This window comes from Puntigrus tetrazona, chromosome 19, assembly GCF_018831695.1.
Source record: "Puntigrus tetrazona isolate hp1 chromosome 19, ASM1883169v1, whole genome shotgun sequence".
Taxonomy (NCBI): Eukaryota; Metazoa; Chordata; class Actinopteri; order Cypriniformes; family Cyprinidae; genus Puntigrus; species Puntigrus tetrazona.
In genome coordinates, this window is record NC_056717.1 from 17,072,301 (window position 1) to 17,090,014 (window position 17,714).

The 17,714-nt window shown below is 37.2% G+C and overlaps 3 protein-coding genes across 7 annotated transcripts; all 3 read right to left on the minus strand.

Moving 5' to 3' along the window:
* Positions 1-30: 30 nt before the first annotated feature.
* Positions 31-11,243, minus strand: si:ch73-347e22.4. 5 transcript variants are annotated; one of them, XM_043217739.1, is made up of 5 exons: positions 10,807-11,243; positions 9,712-9,791; positions 9,199-9,513; positions 8,812-9,114; positions 31-8,689 (listed from the first exon to the last, which is right to left on the minus strand). In XM_043217739.1, exons 1-5 carry the CDS (start codon positions 10,847-10,849, stop codon positions 3,908-3,910), a joined length of 5,523 nt encoding a protein of 1,840 aa, XP_043073674.1. In that variant the 5' UTR covers positions 10,850-11,243; the 3' UTR covers positions 31-3,907. The 5 variants fall into 5 exon arrangements, with proteins under 5 accessions (XP_043073674.1, XP_043073675.1, XP_043073676.1 ...); XM_043217740.1 differs by having other exon boundaries at positions 9,712-9,819; XM_043217741.1 differs by lacking the exon at positions 9,199-9,513 and having other exon boundaries at positions 10,807-11,241.
* A 366-nt stretch (positions 11,244-11,609) lies between these two features.
* On the minus strand, positions 11,610-13,616 carry apoea (apolipoprotein Ea). The gene is made up of 4 exons (XM_043217746.1): positions 13,462-13,616; positions 13,114-13,264; positions 12,680-12,967; positions 11,610-12,129 (listed from the first exon to the last, which is right to left on the minus strand). Exons 1-4 carry the CDS (start codon positions 13,502-13,504, stop codon positions 11,802-11,804), a joined length of 810 nt encoding a protein of 269 aa, XP_043073681.1. The 5' UTR covers positions 13,505-13,616; the 3' UTR covers positions 11,610-11,801.
* Positions 13,617-15,122: 1,506 nt separating this feature from the next.
* Positions 15,123-16,450, minus strand: apoa4a (apolipoprotein A-IV a). The gene is made up of 4 exons (XM_043218462.1): positions 16,341-16,450; positions 16,176-16,228; positions 15,939-16,089; positions 15,123-15,858 (listed from the first exon to the last, which is right to left on the minus strand). Exons 2-4 carry the CDS (start codon positions 16,213-16,215, stop codon positions 15,291-15,293), a joined length of 759 nt encoding a protein of 252 aa, XP_043074397.1. The 5' UTR covers positions 16,216-16,228; positions 16,341-16,450; the 3' UTR covers positions 15,123-15,290.
* Positions 16,451-17,714: the final 1,264 nt, after the last annotated feature.

Here is a 17,714-nt window from a genome sequence, read left to right on the forward strand (position 1 = left end):
ATTTTTGACTATATAAGTAAAAATGACACGTCAATTAGCATGTTTTATTTAAAAACAAGAATCCACTTAAAAGCATAGAATCTTTTTAGATCATTTTTGAAGCCATTATTTTCCAGAAATATTCTAATGTTCTCAAGTTCTACACATTTTTTTTTACAATAAACTGTATATTTGTGTCCCAGCCAGACATTCATATATGAACGTTCAAGGTTAATCTACATTTAACATCTTCTCAATATTACAAAACTGAATTTTAAAAGGTGTTGAAAATGCAACTGTTAGATTTTTACAGAGTAAGGATTAGAAGGTTTTGGAGTTTATATAGGATTATGTATATGTATGTACAAATCTTTTACATAACCAAAACTGCCGCTGAAGGCACAAAAGAAGATGACAAATGGCAATACAGAGATAACTGAGGTAAGGCATAATGATGACCCCGGTAATACAGTATCTAAGAGTGGCTAGTGGACAACTACTTTTAAACTGAAGAAACCTGAGGGTTGAAAAAGCGTTGAATGAAGAGTCATAATGCTTTTTTTTATGAGCACTTTTTTTAAACAAATATTTGTTTGGAACTCTAAAACATAAGTGTCATCAAGTCAAAACATTCATTTCAAAGCATAATATATGCAGAAAATGTCTACCTTTTAACAATGATTTATCAATGATCAGTGTACTTGTACATATGCATCTCCCATTGCATGAAGTATGTAATGTTCATAAAGGCCTAACACACTGGTTAGTTTTTCAGTACAGTCTGCACATTCAAAACTCTCCTCTGACTCTTCTTGAGTAGGATGTTCTACTTCCATGTCAACACTTGTCTCCACAAATGTAGGGCTTCTCTGACAATTGAAGCTATAATTACGTTGACCATTTACCATCATCTTTATGCTTTCACTTGATTTTAGGTTGGTGGTTTCCTGAACTGATGTGGCCTGAGGTAGGTGTGTGCTGTCAAATTGAGAAGTGATTTCTCTATTTGGAAGTTCAGGACCAGGATTCTGAGAGTCTGAGACCTCTCTTTCATCAGGGTCCAAATTAATTACTGGAAGCTGTACTCTGCGACTAGGGGACACATACAGCTTGTCAGGGTGGGAATAAACATACAGGCTGTCATCATTTGGCATGCCATCAAGTTTGAGGTTTGATATATGATTCCTGTGAGTGGAAGGTGGGGTAGATGGTGTGTCTTTACAAGAATCAGACAATTTTGAGGTAGGTAATACTGCTGGACGGATATGAGTCTTTGCGTCTCGAGAATGGCATATCTGATGAGCGTAGAGCAAATCTCCAGTTGAAAAGCTAGCTTTACACCTTTTGCACTTGTGAGGAAAATCAAGCGGCTTTGATGGAATATCAGGGAGGGCCCGTCCATGGTGGGTGGTGTGCGTTTTTAAGTGTTCCTTTAAGACTCTTGTATTTGTGAATGACAGATTGCAAAGGAGACAAATGTGAGAGGTAGAACCATTGTGCAGAAGACCGTGCTTAGTTAGGTTTGTTAAACTACTGAAAGTCTTAGAACAGACATCACATTTCAGACTTTTACAAAGTTTATGAGACTCACATTGGTGAGCATGTAAGCTTGCCTCCTGAATGAAGGTTTTGGGACAGAGCGGACAAGCATATGGTCTCTGCCCGGCATGGTCAATCATATGCTCTCGAAAAGAGCTAAAGAAACGAAACTGTAGATTGCACTGCGCACAGGAGTAACAACGGCTTTTTAGGCGATGACGATGCTGATGTAGCCATAATTTACTCCACCTTTCAAAGAACTGCCCACAATGTGCACAAGTATATCTGAAACCAGGAGCATGCGTTTGCAGATGAGCACTCAAATCCCTGTACCTCTCAAATCGCTGACCACAACGTGAACACTTAAATTTACAAATACTCTGAGTGATTTCAATGCATTTTAGAGAGCCATTTGGGGAAGTATAGTTAACATCAGAATGACCATGTGATTGGGCATTTGGGAGCTTGATGGGTGAAAGAGCAGAATATTTTTTAGGAAGTTTTGAAGGATCTGCATCTCTTGGTTGTGCAGGTTCCACATCCATCAATTGAGGCAGATGAGGGAGCTGTTCTGAGCTGGTTTGTGTTTGGGAATTAAGCTGAAATCCTATACTTGGTAGACTCTGAGATGAGGTACTCCTTAAAGGATAGATATGGGTAACACTTTGCATGATTTCAGTGAGTGATGCGCCACAAATCTTCTCCTCCCCACTTGATAGGCAACAAACCTCACAGTGCACATTCATCTCTGAATCCTTCTCATAACACTGTCCACATGAAAAACAAATATATGGGGGATAGCTGGTGTGTGTCTGAAGGTGAAGAGTGTATTGGCACCATTTCCTGAAAAGCTCTTTGCATATTTGACACTTAAAGAATACTGGTGTGTTCACTTGACCATCAATTCCTTGACTTACAATGAAGCCCTCAATGTTATTGCTCTCCTCATCATTTTTCCTTGCGATGCATGTTTTGGATGCTTGGTGCATCCTTAGTGCAGATAGGGCACTGAATCCATGACCGCAGTGGAAGCAGGAGAATGGTGTCTCACCAGCATGGTGTTGAGAATGCTTTTTTAGGGCTTTTAATTGGTTAAAGCCTTTTCCACAAATCGAGCAAGCGTATGGTTTAACAGGCCAGTGGGTTTTTTCATGAGCTGTGAGGCTTGACTGTTTCCAAAATGCCTTCCCACAGCCTTTACAAGTAAAGGGCTTCTCCACTTCATGCACTTGCATGTGATCCTGTAATTTGACGTTTTCACAAATTTTTTCTTGCGAATAAGGCACCCATAATTTTGGTGGGTTTTAGAAGAAACATTTGATGAAGTATTTCTCTTCCTCTTTATGTGCTTCTGTGATTCACTGCTTGCTTCTGATTTCTGTAGGTGAACTTTAAAATGAGATAGCAAATCATCTTTCTGCAAAAACCTTTGGTTACAGCAAGGACAAGGAAAAGATGTGTCCTGTTTATGTACATTATGGTGAGACTTCAGTTTAGACAACTGAGAAAAGGGTTTCCCACAGATCTTGCATTTGTAGGGTTTGTTCCCTGTATGAACACGTTGATGAATGGTATATGCTGTAATATGCCGAAAGGAAACTTCACAGTATTTGCAGGTGAGAGGTTTCTTCACTATTTCTTTAGGTTTGGATCTTATTGTCCAGTTATTAGTCACTTTTCTTGCCATTACAACACAGTCTTCACTATCCTGTGTGAAACTATCCTCCTTGCATTCTGTAGAAGGCTGGAGTGCATTTTCTGTCTTTAGTGGGATATCAAGTACTTTTTTCCTTGACGTTTCCACAATTAGTCTATCTGCTTCCTGAGTACATTTCAACTCAATGTCAGGTTTCATTTGTGTATCCAGAGAAATTTGTTCCGACTCATCCTTGACCACATTACTAAGAATTAAATTACATATTCCTCTTGAGACTCCTGTATTATCAGTATAGGGGTCCTCTAATGAATCTCTTCTGTTCGATTCAGCACTGTGTTCTTCTACTTTACACTTCTTGACTTTTTTCATTAAATTAGAGGACAGGTCATTGGGAAAACTGCATAAGATTTCTGCTTTTGGTTTTATCTTGCAGGTCCCTGCAGTTATTGGTGGAATCATTTCAACACTGTCTGACTTGATTTCGTCAGTATCATTTTTTTTGGGTGTGACTATGTTTTGGTCCTCAGTGGGACATTTACTGGTCATACTGAACTTTGTCAGTAAACCTTTGGCTGGTTCACAAGCATCTTGTGTTTTTAATATTTGAAGCTCTCCATCTTTAACGTTTCGTCTCTTCCGACCACGTTTTCGTCCCCTTAGTACTTTAACTGTTGCCTTATTCTCTGTCTTTATATCTGCCAACACAATGCCATCTTGTGTAGCAGTTTTTTCTCAGAATTTCTTCATTGTCCTAGACACAGGCAAAGATGTTTTTCCTTCCTCATTAAACGTATCTGTGGAATTTTGTGGGAGGGAAGTTATGTCTGCTTTTTGAAAACCTTTGACTAATGTTAAACTTGTTCTGCTGGATACTCTCAAGCTTGTTAACTTTTGGTCTCTTGTTTGTCTTTTGAGGTCTTTCTCTTTTTTAAGCTCAGATATAGGGATGCTGTGTAACAAGACAGCATTAGCACTTTGAAGGGATTCAGAGGTATCAGTCCCACACTGTTTAGTAACAATTAAATTTTTATCTGTATCATTTGGACTTGCAGCTGCTTTGACAGTATCTTCTGTGCTGTCTTGACATAGAGAGAGATCTGATTTCTGGACAGATGTAGATGTGTTTTTTTCTAAATGTGCTACAAATAATTTCTGTTTCTTGCTTTTCTTTGAAGGTGGTCTTCCTCGTCTTGGTATCTTTTTCTCAACGGTGTATTGGTCTTCACAATCAGCACTTTGCGTGGAATTTGAAAGTGTCTCTCCAAGTGTTGTGTGACACCCAGTGATGTCTAAAGAGACTTTGCTCTTAACGTGTGTTAACAAATTCTCAACAACTGGACCTGAGTTTATTTTTTGTGTCCTTGCTGATTTTCTTGATTTCAGTACTGGTTCTTCAGGAATGTCTATACTCTTCTGTGAAATTTCTGAAATTTTAATTTGTGTGTTGTTTTGAAAATCAGAAGTAATTACGTTGTCAGAACATATATCTTTATGTTCCTCTGTTTGAGTTAACAGATAAGCCATCTTCCTCTTCTTTCGTCCAGGTCTACCCCTTTTCTTAGGAGGGTTTGTGGCTTTGAGGTCTTTTTGATTAATCACAGCATCATCTTTTTCAGACTGCTGCGATCCTATGGTCTGACTATCAGGCAGTTTACATAAATCTGCAACTTGTGTTAAAGTAAACATGACACCTGCCTCATCTGATCCAGTAGTTTTCTCTTGAGAGAAAGAAACATTAGTAAATCCATCTGCAATTTCCATGGATTTTTTGGATTTCTTTTTAACTACCTTTAAATTCTGATTACAGCTGTCCGTTTCCGAATTCTCAGAGACTACCCCACTCACAACAGAAGGTAAATCTGACATTTTATCCTCTCTGTGAGCCAGCTCTAGAATATTGCTTTTTTCATTCTTGTTTCTCATTTGTTGTTTGTTTTGTGTTTTCTTTGCAGCCTTCGGTGAGCTCTGAAGGCTGGCAACATCTTTAGTAGTGATAGAAACCTGGTTTTCAACATGACTTTCAGCTGTTTCATTTACATTGTATGTCTCTATGCAGGGGTCTTGTGTTGCATCCTTACTCTGAGATACTGTTGATGGCAGATCTACATCCTTTGTTTGATCTTCCAGTGACGATGTTCTCTTTTTTTCACATTTCTTTGTCATGTCTTCTGACCTTGAATTTGTCTTTCTGTTTGACACTGAATCGCTGGCTCCTTGGGACTCCTTTTTAGGCTCTTTTTTCATCTTTACCTTTGTCTTCTTTTGTTTGAGAACATCTGAATTAGTAATTTTTGTGGCTGATATAGAATCCAATGGATGGATTCCTTGTGCCATTGTTTGGTCTGCTGAGGGTGTATGTACTACTTCACATTTAATGGCAGACATTTTCTTAGATTTTGTTGCTGTGCTGTGAACTGAAGTTGAAAGACATTCTGTTTGCTGCAGAGTGAGTGTAGAAGCTGGCATTTTCAAAAGTTGAACTGAATTGTCATCTTTAATTTCCTGCCTAATGGCCTTTTCCACAATCGTTTTTTCTTTTAAAGTCATTTGTGAACTGGAGGCTACCATGTTTTCATCAGATTTTGAGGGTATTGCAGCCAGATCTTCATGCTGGTTTACACCAAGTATTTCTGCTACATCATTTTTGATTTTGGTTACAGTGTTTCTTCTTGTCTTTTTCAGTGTGCTGCTTAGTTTAAAACAGCTTGAAGATTCAATCTTTGTAGGTAAAGTAGAACTTTCTTGTGTCACAGTTGCTAATAAAGATTTTTCTTCAATCAAATTACCATATAAGTGGTTGTCATTTGTTTTGCTTCTAGAAAATCCATTGGCTTTCACAGTCTCTTCTGGATTTGAAACCACAATAGATGAAAAATCTTCTGAGGATGGTAAAGTGACATTGTCCTGCTGGCTAGTAGTGGATGATGGTGCCTCTATCAACTTAATGTCTGTCTTTCTCCTCTTACTTGATGTCTTTTCTGTGTTCCGTTGGTTGACACCCAAAAAGTCAGTTTCTGTAACATACACAGAATCAACTGAAGAAAGAGTTGTATGATCAGGTTCACAGTTCTCACCAACTGTGTCATGAGAAATGTTTTTGTCAAGTGTTTTTCTTCCGAATCTTTTTGTAGTTGGCTGCACAATGTTAGATTCTGAGGGCGCATTCAAAACAGTTTGTTGAGCTGTTGTTTGGTTAACTACAGGCACTTGTATTGCATCACATTTAATATGTGACAATTTATTTTTCAGCGACTTTCTTGGTGTGTTGAGAGACTCAATTTCATTTACTACATTAAAAACAGAATCTGGTTGTTTAGCAGTGGCTGTACAAGGCTGTGTATCTGAAAGAGTAGTTTCACTCTCATCTATTCTAGTTGCCTTTTTTAGAGGACTTTTTGCTTTAACAGTTTTTGTTTTGGGAGTCATCACGTTTTCCATATCCTCTTGTGGACACACATTGGGTGTTTTTGCTGGTTTGTTGATATGCATTCTTGTCTTCTCCTTTGATTTCTTTGGGTTATTCTGAGGGCTTAGAATTTTTAAAGATTCAGTCACTGAGGTTGAAACTGTTTGACCCTCAGAATCTTGTGAAGACTGCCTATCCAGCAGACTGGTTGCACTCTTATTCTTTCTTTTAGAAGCCTTGAAAGGAAATCTTCTCACCTTCTGATGCCCTTTGACATCCACGTCTGCCTCACTTTCTGAAAATCTTGTGGGCACATCTTTGTGTGGATTATCTTTGCTTTGTAGTGTTTGCTTTGTGGTCTTTTTCATGGATTTTTGTATTTTTTCTGGAATGGACTCTAAACTAGAGATGGCATGTTCCATTGCTGCTGGATTACTTACTCCTTTTATTGGAGTTGTGTCACTGACCTGAAAATCTGATTTACAGTCCTCTTCAGGGGACAAGACAGTGCTTTGAGACAAACACTGGTTGCCAAAGGTAGCGGATTCTTTTGCCTTTAAATGTAGCGTTGTTTTTTTCTTCAGTTTCTTTCTAGAAGTAGCCTTCTTGTTGATCCTAGCATTTGATGGTACTTCTTCCTGTGAAGCACCAAAACAGCTATGATCTGGCTTTTGTGAGGTCTCTGCTGTATCTCCAAGTAGTTCAGGTTGTGCCATCTGACATTTTTTCCAAGGTGGGTTTACATCACCATTTGTTACTAAGTCCTCCTGTTTTGGTTCAGTGGTGTCATGATCAGTGTTTTGATTAGTTTTCTCACATCCTGTTTTGTCTAGTTTCACAGTACTGTCTAATACTTCTGATACATACATAGAACAGTCATCTCTTTTATTAGATTTGTATATTGGTCCTTTTAATGCTTCAAGCTCAGTTTGTTTTCTTTTTCTTGCTTTCTTAGGGCTCAGCAACGCTTTCTGTAAGACAGGCTGAGAGGAGCAGTCCATCCTTTTGGGAGAAGGTGGAGCTTCCTGAACATTCTCAGTAGATGGAGAAATACTGCTTTGTGAAGTAATGTTGAGAAGTACTTTCTCACTTCTTTCAGAGTTTTTTCCATTCTCGTTACAAGGCAGACAAACCGTGCTTGGACTTATTGGGGTTTGTTTCTCTTGGACATGAATATCACATTCATCTGCAGTTCTTTGAGTAAGCACAGAAGATGAAGTAAGTGTCAGTGTCGCATTTTTTGAACTGCTCTCTTGAAAACAAAGCTCATTTAAGTTGCTGCTTTTGACTGATTCAAACTGAGAATCTCTGCATTCATAATCAGTGTGAATTCTATTGGGTACAGCAGATAGATCTGGAACCGTCTCTGATACTGAAGAAGAGTTCTGAATTTCAGGAGAATTTTTTGTTTCTACCTTTTGATTAAGTTCAGTTTTTGTGTTAATAGATGTCTTTTGGATATCAGTAGTTTTACTGTTTCCTGTCACAGGTAGACTACTCTCAGAGATCCTGTCTTCTGTTGAGGTAAGCAGTTTTAGGTTTTCACGTTCAACCTCAGTTGTGTTTTGACTGCTCACTGAGGCTGGAGTGGGTACAAGATCATAAACTTGTTTTTTTAGCTTACTGCTAAAGTACTGACTGTTGGGCAGATATGCAGGATTCTCTTTTATTACTGTAGTCCCGGAGACATGCGGATTGCTTGTGTTTACTCTCTCATCTTGCACACTATGCTGTAAGGAATGATCCTGAGAATTGACTGAAGTTTTTCCATCTGTAACCTCTGCTTGGTGACAGCCTTTTTGAAGATCAAGAGGATGATGACCATATACAATAGAACCTTCAGTTTCATTTTTTACTTCTGCTTGCTTAAACATAGTGGTAGTTTTTTCAGGACTAACATCTTTGCACACTTGAAGGGTCTGATCAACAGACTGGTTCTCCAGAGGATTACATGGAAACTGTTCACTTTTCATAAGATCTTCTGATGAAGAAAAAGGAGTGTATGAACTCCTGTCCAATCCAGGTTCTCCGATTCCAGTAATTCCATTTTCCTTTTTTTTTCTTAAAGATGATCCAACATCTAATACGCTTGGCTCCTCATGTTTCCCCTGAAAACAGATGAAATATGTGACAATATATTAATTGTTTGTTCTTTAATGTCTTCTTTTGAATGTAGATTTTAAAATGTATGTAGAATGTAAAATATTTTTTTTTTTATATCAGCACCTACCATTTCCAAAACACCTTTGTTTTTAATAATGTCATCTGACAACACTGAAATAAAGGAATCCGATTCTTTTTTTACTCCTTGCCCATCCATCTTCTCATTTAGTTTGGATCCTGCAATCTTAAAGTTGTCCTTCAATCTAAAATTTGCCTCAGTTTCAGATCCTTTATATATAGGATTATAGTCCATTAGGGGGCCACGTTCATTCATAGATAAAGTCTGTTCCATTTCCGTTCCGTTACTCATTTCTAATGCATCTTTGATCACTGATGTCCAATTACCATTCCCCTGGTCCATTTCTCGATTCTATGAAAATACAGATATTGACGTACACAAGTGACAACAGAGAAATAATGTTTATTGTGGTCATACAACGTAGATGTTACATACCTTTTCATGTGTCACATATTCGCCACATCTGAGAGGAAGCATATGTGTGGCACTAGCTAATGTTTTACCCAAAGGGTCTTTAAAAAAAAATTTTTCTTCCCTTCTCTCTACTGCTATCTTTTCATCCACTGCAGTGCCAGGTTTGATGAAACAATGATTTTCAGGAGAATAGGAATATTTATCAGAGTTTGTTAACATTGCTAAAGAAGTTCCATGGTAATCTGGTAGCAAGGCCTTAAATGCACCACTCGTACAAGATGACAGTGGTGTTATTCGTTCCCCAGCAGCAAAGCCGTCTCCTATCACGTTATGCTCCTAAAGAGATATTTGAGTTTAGAAGCGAGGACCTAGATGCAACTTAACATTGTTGCTCTTCAACCTAACAATTGATTTTTCACCTATCTTTGGCTTTATTTGGAACCAGGTACCATGAGAGAACTCCTGCTCTTTCACAATAATTCTCCTCAGTCACTTTATCATAACGTGCAAAAAAATAAAATGACTGTAACCTACCTCCTGACGTTCCCCTGTTGTATCACTTCCATGTTTATTCCATGGTGATAACTCACCATCCATGGTACCCAAATGGTTTCCTGGAGATAAAATGCTCTTATGAAACGCCTGTGAGGGGGAAAATTGTTCAAGATTTGAGCATTACTTATAGATCAAAAATGGTTTTTCTAAAATGTATTTTTTAAACAAATATAATCTAATTTTAGTTACATATCTGATGTGTCAGCAAATAGATAGCAGTTTGATGGCTGCTTAAGATAACACTCTCTTTTAAATTATTTACTCTTATTAAGTCTAAAACTGCCTAAACATATCTGGCATACCTCTATGGCATAGAGTAAGGAAGTATCTGTAAGCCAAATCTTTGTAATATATTTTTATCCATCCATTTAATAGTAATTTCTCCTTGGTTTTATAAGCTACAGTAAAATTTTCTTCATCCATTTGTTTTGCAGTGTGCAGAATGATACATTAACTCTTTATTAATTCTTAAATATGCTACTGCCATTATGATTGTTGTACATATATATTCTCGTAAATAAATACTTGTGAAAAGGCGAAAATATTTTATACATTCATAGTAACTTTCGGTTTTATGCTTCCCTACCCAAATTAATATACACACCGAGACAAACAACTCTGAGAAAAGCTAACTTGTCGATTACTTTGATAGACAGAAATTGATCATTTCAGTGACTAAATGTAGATTTTAAAAGCAAGGGGGAGTGTTTATTACGCTAACTTGCAAACGAAGATGGGTGGAAGGACTCAGTCCGAGGTTCTTGTGCAGTCGACCATAAAGTATTAGTCAAAAGCGTTTTTGCTACTAATGCACAGTTAGTATGCGAATAGTAGTAAGAAGGTTTTGATTAACAGTGCTTGTTTGTTGGTCGGTTGTTAGCTTTGTGCTAATTCGCACACTAAACATTAATGCATTTATGCCCATTTACATGAAACACGACTTTACTGTTAATCCAAAGCCCTTGTAGTCTTCTGCTCGATAGACAGTGTGAAGCAGTTTGCGTAGGTCAGTTTTTAATTTCAAAAATATTCTCGTCAAGCCGCTGCAAGAAAACAGTGGGCTCGTGCACTCACCGATGTGGTCAGCGTGCTTAATCCCTGGCTCGCGCACGGTCATGTATTATTGGTTATTACGAGCATGTCCATTTGCCACAGAGAGTTGCAACGGTGTGAATATCCGTGTCGTGTAATTATTTTTCCTATTTAACGCATCTGCTTATGCTCCTCGTGGTGGTCTGTTGTGGGGTCCTGGTACATCCAAACACAACATCCGTAATAGACCGGAAGACTGAGAGGTCTGTGTGGCGTGGGACACTTCTCGGGATGTTATTGCTCTTGCACTGCGAGTGCATAAAAGTTAAATATTCCTATATCATAGTATTGGAAACACCCACGAAATATATCGTCATGTGTAATATGGGTAAATGAGAAATAATGATGTTTGATCAAATCAAAAGCAGAATCGTTTTAAAATGTACTTTTAAAAGTTCTAAATGTTAATCGTTAGAATTTAGATTTTGAATTGAATGTTTTATGCTGTTTAAGAAATGTAACAAGTAAAGTGTTTTAAAGATTCATAATAAAAGTGCTGACTGCTAATACTAATATAGGCCTATTAAAAAAAATATTTTTAATTTGTTCCCTTTTCTTTTTTTTAACATTAAGACAGTAGCCTACAGACATTTACAAGACCTATACATTTTTAACTGTTGAGATTCAAAAAGAAATGAAAATGACTTTAATTCAGAAATGTATCATGTAAAGCAGTTACCATGTAATTTCTTATGTATTTGTTAATAAGAGATTCGGACAAAACTAAGTGATGTGATCCACGTACATGTTATGCACACACAGTTCATTTAACCAGGATACTTATACTCATTGGTACATGCTGGTTTTATTGAACTTTATATTGCATAGCTTACATCTGTTGTTACATCCATGTAGTACAAATGGTATATTTCACTCATAACTTTGACGTTTCCAGTACTTTCATTTCTGGAAGCAACGTTTAGTATAAAAGTTAATCTATTAATTTTCCTATGAGACCTCATTTGTATATGCTGTTATTACAAGCCCTCCATGACTGTCTCTAGTTGCTTCTGGACCTGAGACACATAGGGCTCTAACCAACTTTTTATCTCCTCTGTCTTTTCCTGAATTGTGTTACGCATATTCTCTGTGCTCTTCTCAGCTTTCTCTTTAAGGTCCTGCATCCGTGATTCCAGTTTCTCTTTCAGATCTTCTCCCTGGCTTCTCAGCAGATCTGCCAGAGTTGTGAGCTTCTCTTCAGCACGCTGACGCACTGAGGTGAAGTAAGGCTCGAGACGATCCTTCACGTCCTCCATACCCTGAGTAGCACGAGAGCGAACCTCCTCAATGTATGTTGACATTTTCCTTTAGACCAGAGAAGAAACATTCAGAGAAATTGAAATTGAAAATTCGAGATTTTCATATATGGGAAATATTTAGTGCTGTCAAACAATTAATTGCATCCAGCACGACAGTTTTTGTTTATATAATATATATAATATATAATATATTTATATATAAATATATTTATTATATAAAATATATTATGTAAGCAAAAACTTTTTTATTTTGGATGCAGTTAATCATATTCTGAATTATTATTACAGTTCTCATTTATTTAAAAACATTTAAATATCTAATTTATTCCTGTGATGACAAAGTAGAATTTTCTGCAACCATTATTCACATTTTTATATTTGCCACATGTATCTTCAGAAATTCTAATATGCTGATATGCACTTACAGTATCATTGATTGTCTTCTCAAGAAACATGTATTATTATTATTATTATAATAAATGTTGAAAACAGTTATGGTGTTTAATATTGTTGTGAAGACAGAAAATGATAATTTTTCATGATTCTCTGATGAATAGAAAGGAACAAAAGCTATGCAATAGCTGAGATTCACTCACTTGTTGATCTCTTGGATGTCCTTGTTAAAACGCTTCCTTAGTTTCTTGGCGTAGTTGTTGACCTTGTTCTTGACCTCATCACTGTTCTGTTCCACAATGATCCGGAACTCCTCGGTGTATTCACTGACACGATCCTTAGCTTCCTCCATATGTGCGCGGAGCTTATTGACCAGCAGCTGAACATCTTCATTGAATTTCTGGGCAGTCTCATGCGCATAAGGGCCCAGCTTGGAGCGCAAGTTATGTTTGTACATGTCCACCTCCATCATGGTGTCAATGATCAGTGTGCTACAAAGCAATCAATTTCAATGTCATACATCAGCTTTCTTGACTCTGGACTTCAATTTCTAGCATAGTCTAGCATTTTCTGCATCTCTACAGATTCAAATGATCAAATATTTTCTCTGCTGTAATGTTTTGTAGCATTTACTCACTCTAACTCTCTGCCCAGCTTGGTGGCCTTGATGTTGTCCTTCATCTCTTGAGCCTTAGTGGTCAGCTCGGACACATGGTTCCAGAACTGATCCACTGCCTCTTCCCAGCGGCTTTTTGGCTCATCCTGAAACAGGAAGCGCCCCTGACAGCCTGCAAAGTGAAGCGCAATTATTCTTTAATGTGTCAAATATTTGCTAATGTAGTCCATTGTTGTAGACACCTCATCTCTACCATCAAGGTCTCAAAGAATGCCATCACATATTCTGTTCAAATGATCAGCCGAAGTAATCCAAGTTTTATTCACATTTTGAATTTGTGAAGATTTGTGTTCGTTGGTGGTTTCTTACCTGAAATGACAGCGAGAGCAAGGATTACAGCCGCAAACTTCATGATTGTTTTTGGACAGTACACCAGACAGATTTTCCAATGTGTTCTGTAACGGGAGTTTGGAAGCAGCTGGTATTTATATGATTTGGATCACAGTCATGTTGATAGCCATAATATGACTGTGAACAGGTGAATTGGCAGCTTGCGTCCAAAGTTCTTCTCTTCAGATACTTGTTTATCACAGTCTTCCATTCCACGTTGCACGATTAAGGTTCCAAAAGGACAAGATGTGCTATAATTTTAAAATTGGCTTATTAAAAATAAACATGGCTAGCCAGAGGTTAAAGCACAAAGTCACAATGTCATATTTGAACATCCATGTATTTTTAAGAAACACAGTTCAATCGCTAATATCAAAGTAATCATGAAACAACAGAAAAGAGATGGTCCAAAGCATAAAAAGTAGCAAAAAATACATTCGCTGCATAATAATTAATATTTCATTGTTATGCAACAAGATATTTGCTACTAAAAAGCATCTTGGCTTGCGTGATTCAAGGATCAAAGCTTATCATTTATCTTTCTTCAAGTTGCAGTTCTATCACTGTACTTCACATTCACCCCATTTGGAAAGAGTTGTAACTTTAAGCCCAGCAAGCTATAAAAACACTTGACTCATGCAGTAGCCATGTTTTATTGTGCCCATGCGTTGTTGGCTTTTTTTAGGTAATTTTCTTTTTCAACAGTAAATCTGTTTTACAGTTATAGATCAGTTAAGGGAAAATGTCATTGTGTCGCAAGATATCATGTCAGCAAATTAAAATCAGTCTGTTATCTTGAGCATTTCTTGCATGAAGACTTTGTGCAAGAGGACTACGATAAATTGATGTTGGCTCACATACCCCACATAATAAATAGATTAAATAATAGTAAAAATAAATAAATGTCTGTCCTCGGTTCAAATAAAAACAAATATCAAATGCGTAATTGACACTGCATCAGTGTTGTTCATCACAATTAGTTTTATATTGTTGTTATTACCTAAGATTTTATGTTTATTGGGTGCAACCATGAAAAAGGGATTTTTGGTGAGAATCAATAACTGATAATGGCCCTATATACACACACTTTTATCTAGACTATCTTAATTGAAAATTTAAAAGTAGGTAAAATTCCTCACAGGGTTCAAAGGCCACATGACCTTAAAATGTGTAAAGTAAAATGGCTGGGTGCTTGGTGACAGAGTTTTGTCAAAATGTACCCTTGTTTTTTTTTTGCACAACTTGGGTGCTTATCAAATTATCATTCATAGTCTGCTACTTTGTGACTGGAATACATACACGATTTGTATAGATATTTGTAGTCTGGACATGTAGATGCTACAGTAGTTGCTGACAGTAAGAGCCATTCTGTAGATTTTGGGCAGTCAAGAGTCGACAGAGTTGATAGAAACTTGCATTGTGTGTGATAAACATAGTCTTACTTTTTTTTTATTGAGCGTGTCCTCGCAAAAAGGCAAATTGTTTTGTGCGATTTTGGTGTGTTCATGACTTGGTGTAGTGTTATGTTCCTTAGTAGTTAGCAAGTCAAGTGTATAATGCTGTCCAGAAATCTCACACACATTTCTTCAATTAAAATCTTGCACATGAACCACAGCATTACTAATTTATTACACATAGTGTAGTATATTAATAGTGTTTTTATTTTTTAGGTGACCACCACATTATAAATTAGTGTTTGTATTATTTTATTACATTTTTTGGAAAAACATACATGAGCAACATAGAAATATATTAAGTGAAACCACCAATAATAACAGAAGTGTCCTTTTGCAGTTCCCAGAAGTCTCTTAAGACTGCTTGTCCTTGGCAAAGGACTCCCAGAGAGCTGTTAACTGGGCCTTCAGGTTTTGGGCGTATGGATCCAGTTTTCTGAGCTCCTCTGAATAGGGAGCCAGATTCTTCTGAAACTCTTGACTTCTCTGGGCCAGCTGACTCTGAAAGGTTTGGGCTAATGGCGACATGCCCATCTGAAACTCCAAAAAGTGATGGTCCAATTTCTGCTTCAGCTCCTCGGTTTGAGGACCCATCTCCATCAAACTTCTCTCCAGCTTGGCCTTCAGCTCCTCAGCACCCTGGACCAGAGTAGATCTCAAGGCCTCAGAGTTCAGGGCCTCTGCATATGGGGCCGCATCCTTCTTCAGCTGCTCAACCTGCTTCTCGATATCTCCTCTGATCTCTTCAAGGTAAGGCTTGAGCTGGAACTGCACAGATGTCATTTCCTGTTCCACACGCAGTTTTAGTTGATCTGCCTCTTGAGAAAGCTTGGCCATCAAGTCTTGAGTCAGAAGATTTACCTGACTTTGAACGGCCAGGGTGTATTTGTTGATTGCATCTGTACTTTGAGAGATCCTGTCACTGAGGAGAAATGGAGATAGATGTTTGTGTTTTTGAAAGTTTTATAGCCGGATTATCAGTTCATCATTTTATATGCTTACTTGATTTCTTGACCCAGTTCTGAGTTTCTGATCATCTGTAGGGTGTCCTCAGTTGTGAGGGTTGCCTGAGACACATAATTCCAGAAGGCGTTTTTCACCAGATCCATACTGGGCACTGACTGGTCCTGCCATGACATATTGGCCTGACAACCTAGAGGATTCATCATAATTAGAATACATATATATATATATATATATATGAGCCTCTAATTTTTATCCAAACACTAAAACACCTACCAGTAAAAACTGCGATGACAAACACTGTCAAGACCTTCATGATTATACGCACTCTACAAGAAAAAAAAATTGAGACGAGACATTTATGAATATTTCTGACTAGCTTGCATTTAACTGAAAAGAATGTAAGTATGCATTCGCTTTTGTTTCTGTCCATTTCCTTACCTTGCTCTTGTCTTCTTCTGTGTGTAAGTGTTGAGAAGGTATCAGCACTGTATTTAAATGGGTTGCTGAGCTCTGATAAAGGCAGTAAAGTCCAGAAGGTAGTGCCCTGCTGTCAGCTATACGTGCCATGTCACTTACTCCACATCATGAAATCAACCGAACTGAACTGAACTCAGACCTGCGACTCACAATTATTCAAAGTCAGATATAAGTACTGTATGACAAGTAAGTCTAAAATTAGTGTCCTATAAACTTAAAAAAATCCAAATGAAGGAAAAGGGAAAAAATATGACTAATTCATGTATTATTCATTTTGGTTTAGGGTAAAGTATTGTTTTGGAACATGGTTTTGAGGAAAATTGTCTTCATTATTGGGGAAAAACTGTTTTTTTAATCACCATGTCAGTATTATTGAAAGGACAAAAATCTCTACAATTATAATTGGTTTAACTTAGTTAAAAATATTTCAGAGTGTTAAATGAATAAACAAAATCCCTGATATGACGTAATGTTTTTTTGCCCATATATTCTTCATCTACACCACAATTCTGTTTACCTTACATAACATTTTAGGCATTCTCACAAGTTACATTTAGCCACAGGAAGCCTCCTGTGCATGCAAAATTACCATATACCTTTCAAAATGAAGTACACGTTCTACTATTATTTTCTAATAAAATGGCTGCCTTCTAATGAACCTAGTACAGGATGTGCAGCTAGACTTGATGTGTTTATTGGTTTGACACGCGGTCTTAAAAGATCAGCAGTATGTCAGTGAGGTAAAAGGTTGCTTTAAGCAGTATTGTAAACCAGTCACCATCTTGTCTAGGCATTCATCCAGTTAAACAAAACCGCCATCGAGGCATCAAGACTGTCTGCATTTGTGCTTATCAGTCAGGTCAAGGAGAACACAGAACTGACCCCTGAGCTTCTGTCATATTGATTCACTTTCATTCCATTGAACAGCTCATTATGGCTGCATTCCAATGCAGATAATATGCTGTGCATTTAACATCACTGTTGCTCAAATCATCTGTTATAAAATGGGCACATAATTTTGATAAAAATGAAATGATTTTAAGGTACAACTCAAAGGAAAAACATTGTAGTCTTCATATTTTTTGATAAAAGTATTTTCATTAAAAGAAAATTAAATTCAGCATTACTATAGTCCCAATTAAATAATATTTCATATAGACAGAAAGTATAAACTAGCAATAATCTCTCGTATGGCTGTCTTTGCATGTTGGTCTGCACGTATTAGTGCAAGGTTATTGTAATGATTATTGATGAGTCGGGTATTAAAGAGGATCCTTTTGGACATTGCCCTCTTCATCACAACACTTATCTACATTTTTAAAAAAAGTGATATCT

Coding starts and splice junctions, on each gene's coding strand:
- apoea (XM_043217746.1), bottom strand. CDS start 13,504: ATGAAGTTTGCGGCTGTAATCCTTGCTCTCGCTGTCATTTCAG. Junction 13,265..13,461: donor TGCTCTCGCTGTCATTTCAG/GTAAGAAACCAC, acceptor TTCACTTTGCAG/GCTGTCAGGGGCGCTTCCTG. Junction 12,130..12,679: donor GACATCCAAGAGATCAACAA/GTGAGTGAATCT, acceptor TCTGGTCTAAAG/GAAAATGTCAACATACATTG.
- apoa4a (XM_043218462.1), bottom strand. CDS start 16,215: ATGAAGGTCTTGACAGTGTTTGTCATCGCAGTTTTTACTG. Junction 16,090..16,175: donor TGTCATCGCAGTTTTTACTG/GTAGGTGTTTTA, acceptor TGAATCCTCTAG/GTTGTCAGGCCAATATGTCA. Junction 15,859..15,938: donor GAACTGGGTCAAGAAATCAA/GTAAGCATATAA, acceptor ATTTCTCCTCAG/TGACAGGATCTCTCAAAGTA.
- si:ch73-347e22.4 (XM_043217739.1), bottom strand. CDS start 10,849: ATGACCGTGCGCGAGCCAGGGATTAAGCACGCTGACCACATCG. Junction 9,792..10,806: donor TAAGCACGCTGACCACATCG/GTGAGTGCACGA, acceptor TTTTATCTCCAG/GAAACCATTTGGGTACCATG. Junction 8,690..8,811: donor ACAAAGGTGTTTTGGAAATG/GTAGGTGCTGAT, acceptor ATCTGTTTTCAG/GGGAAACATGAGGAGCCAAG.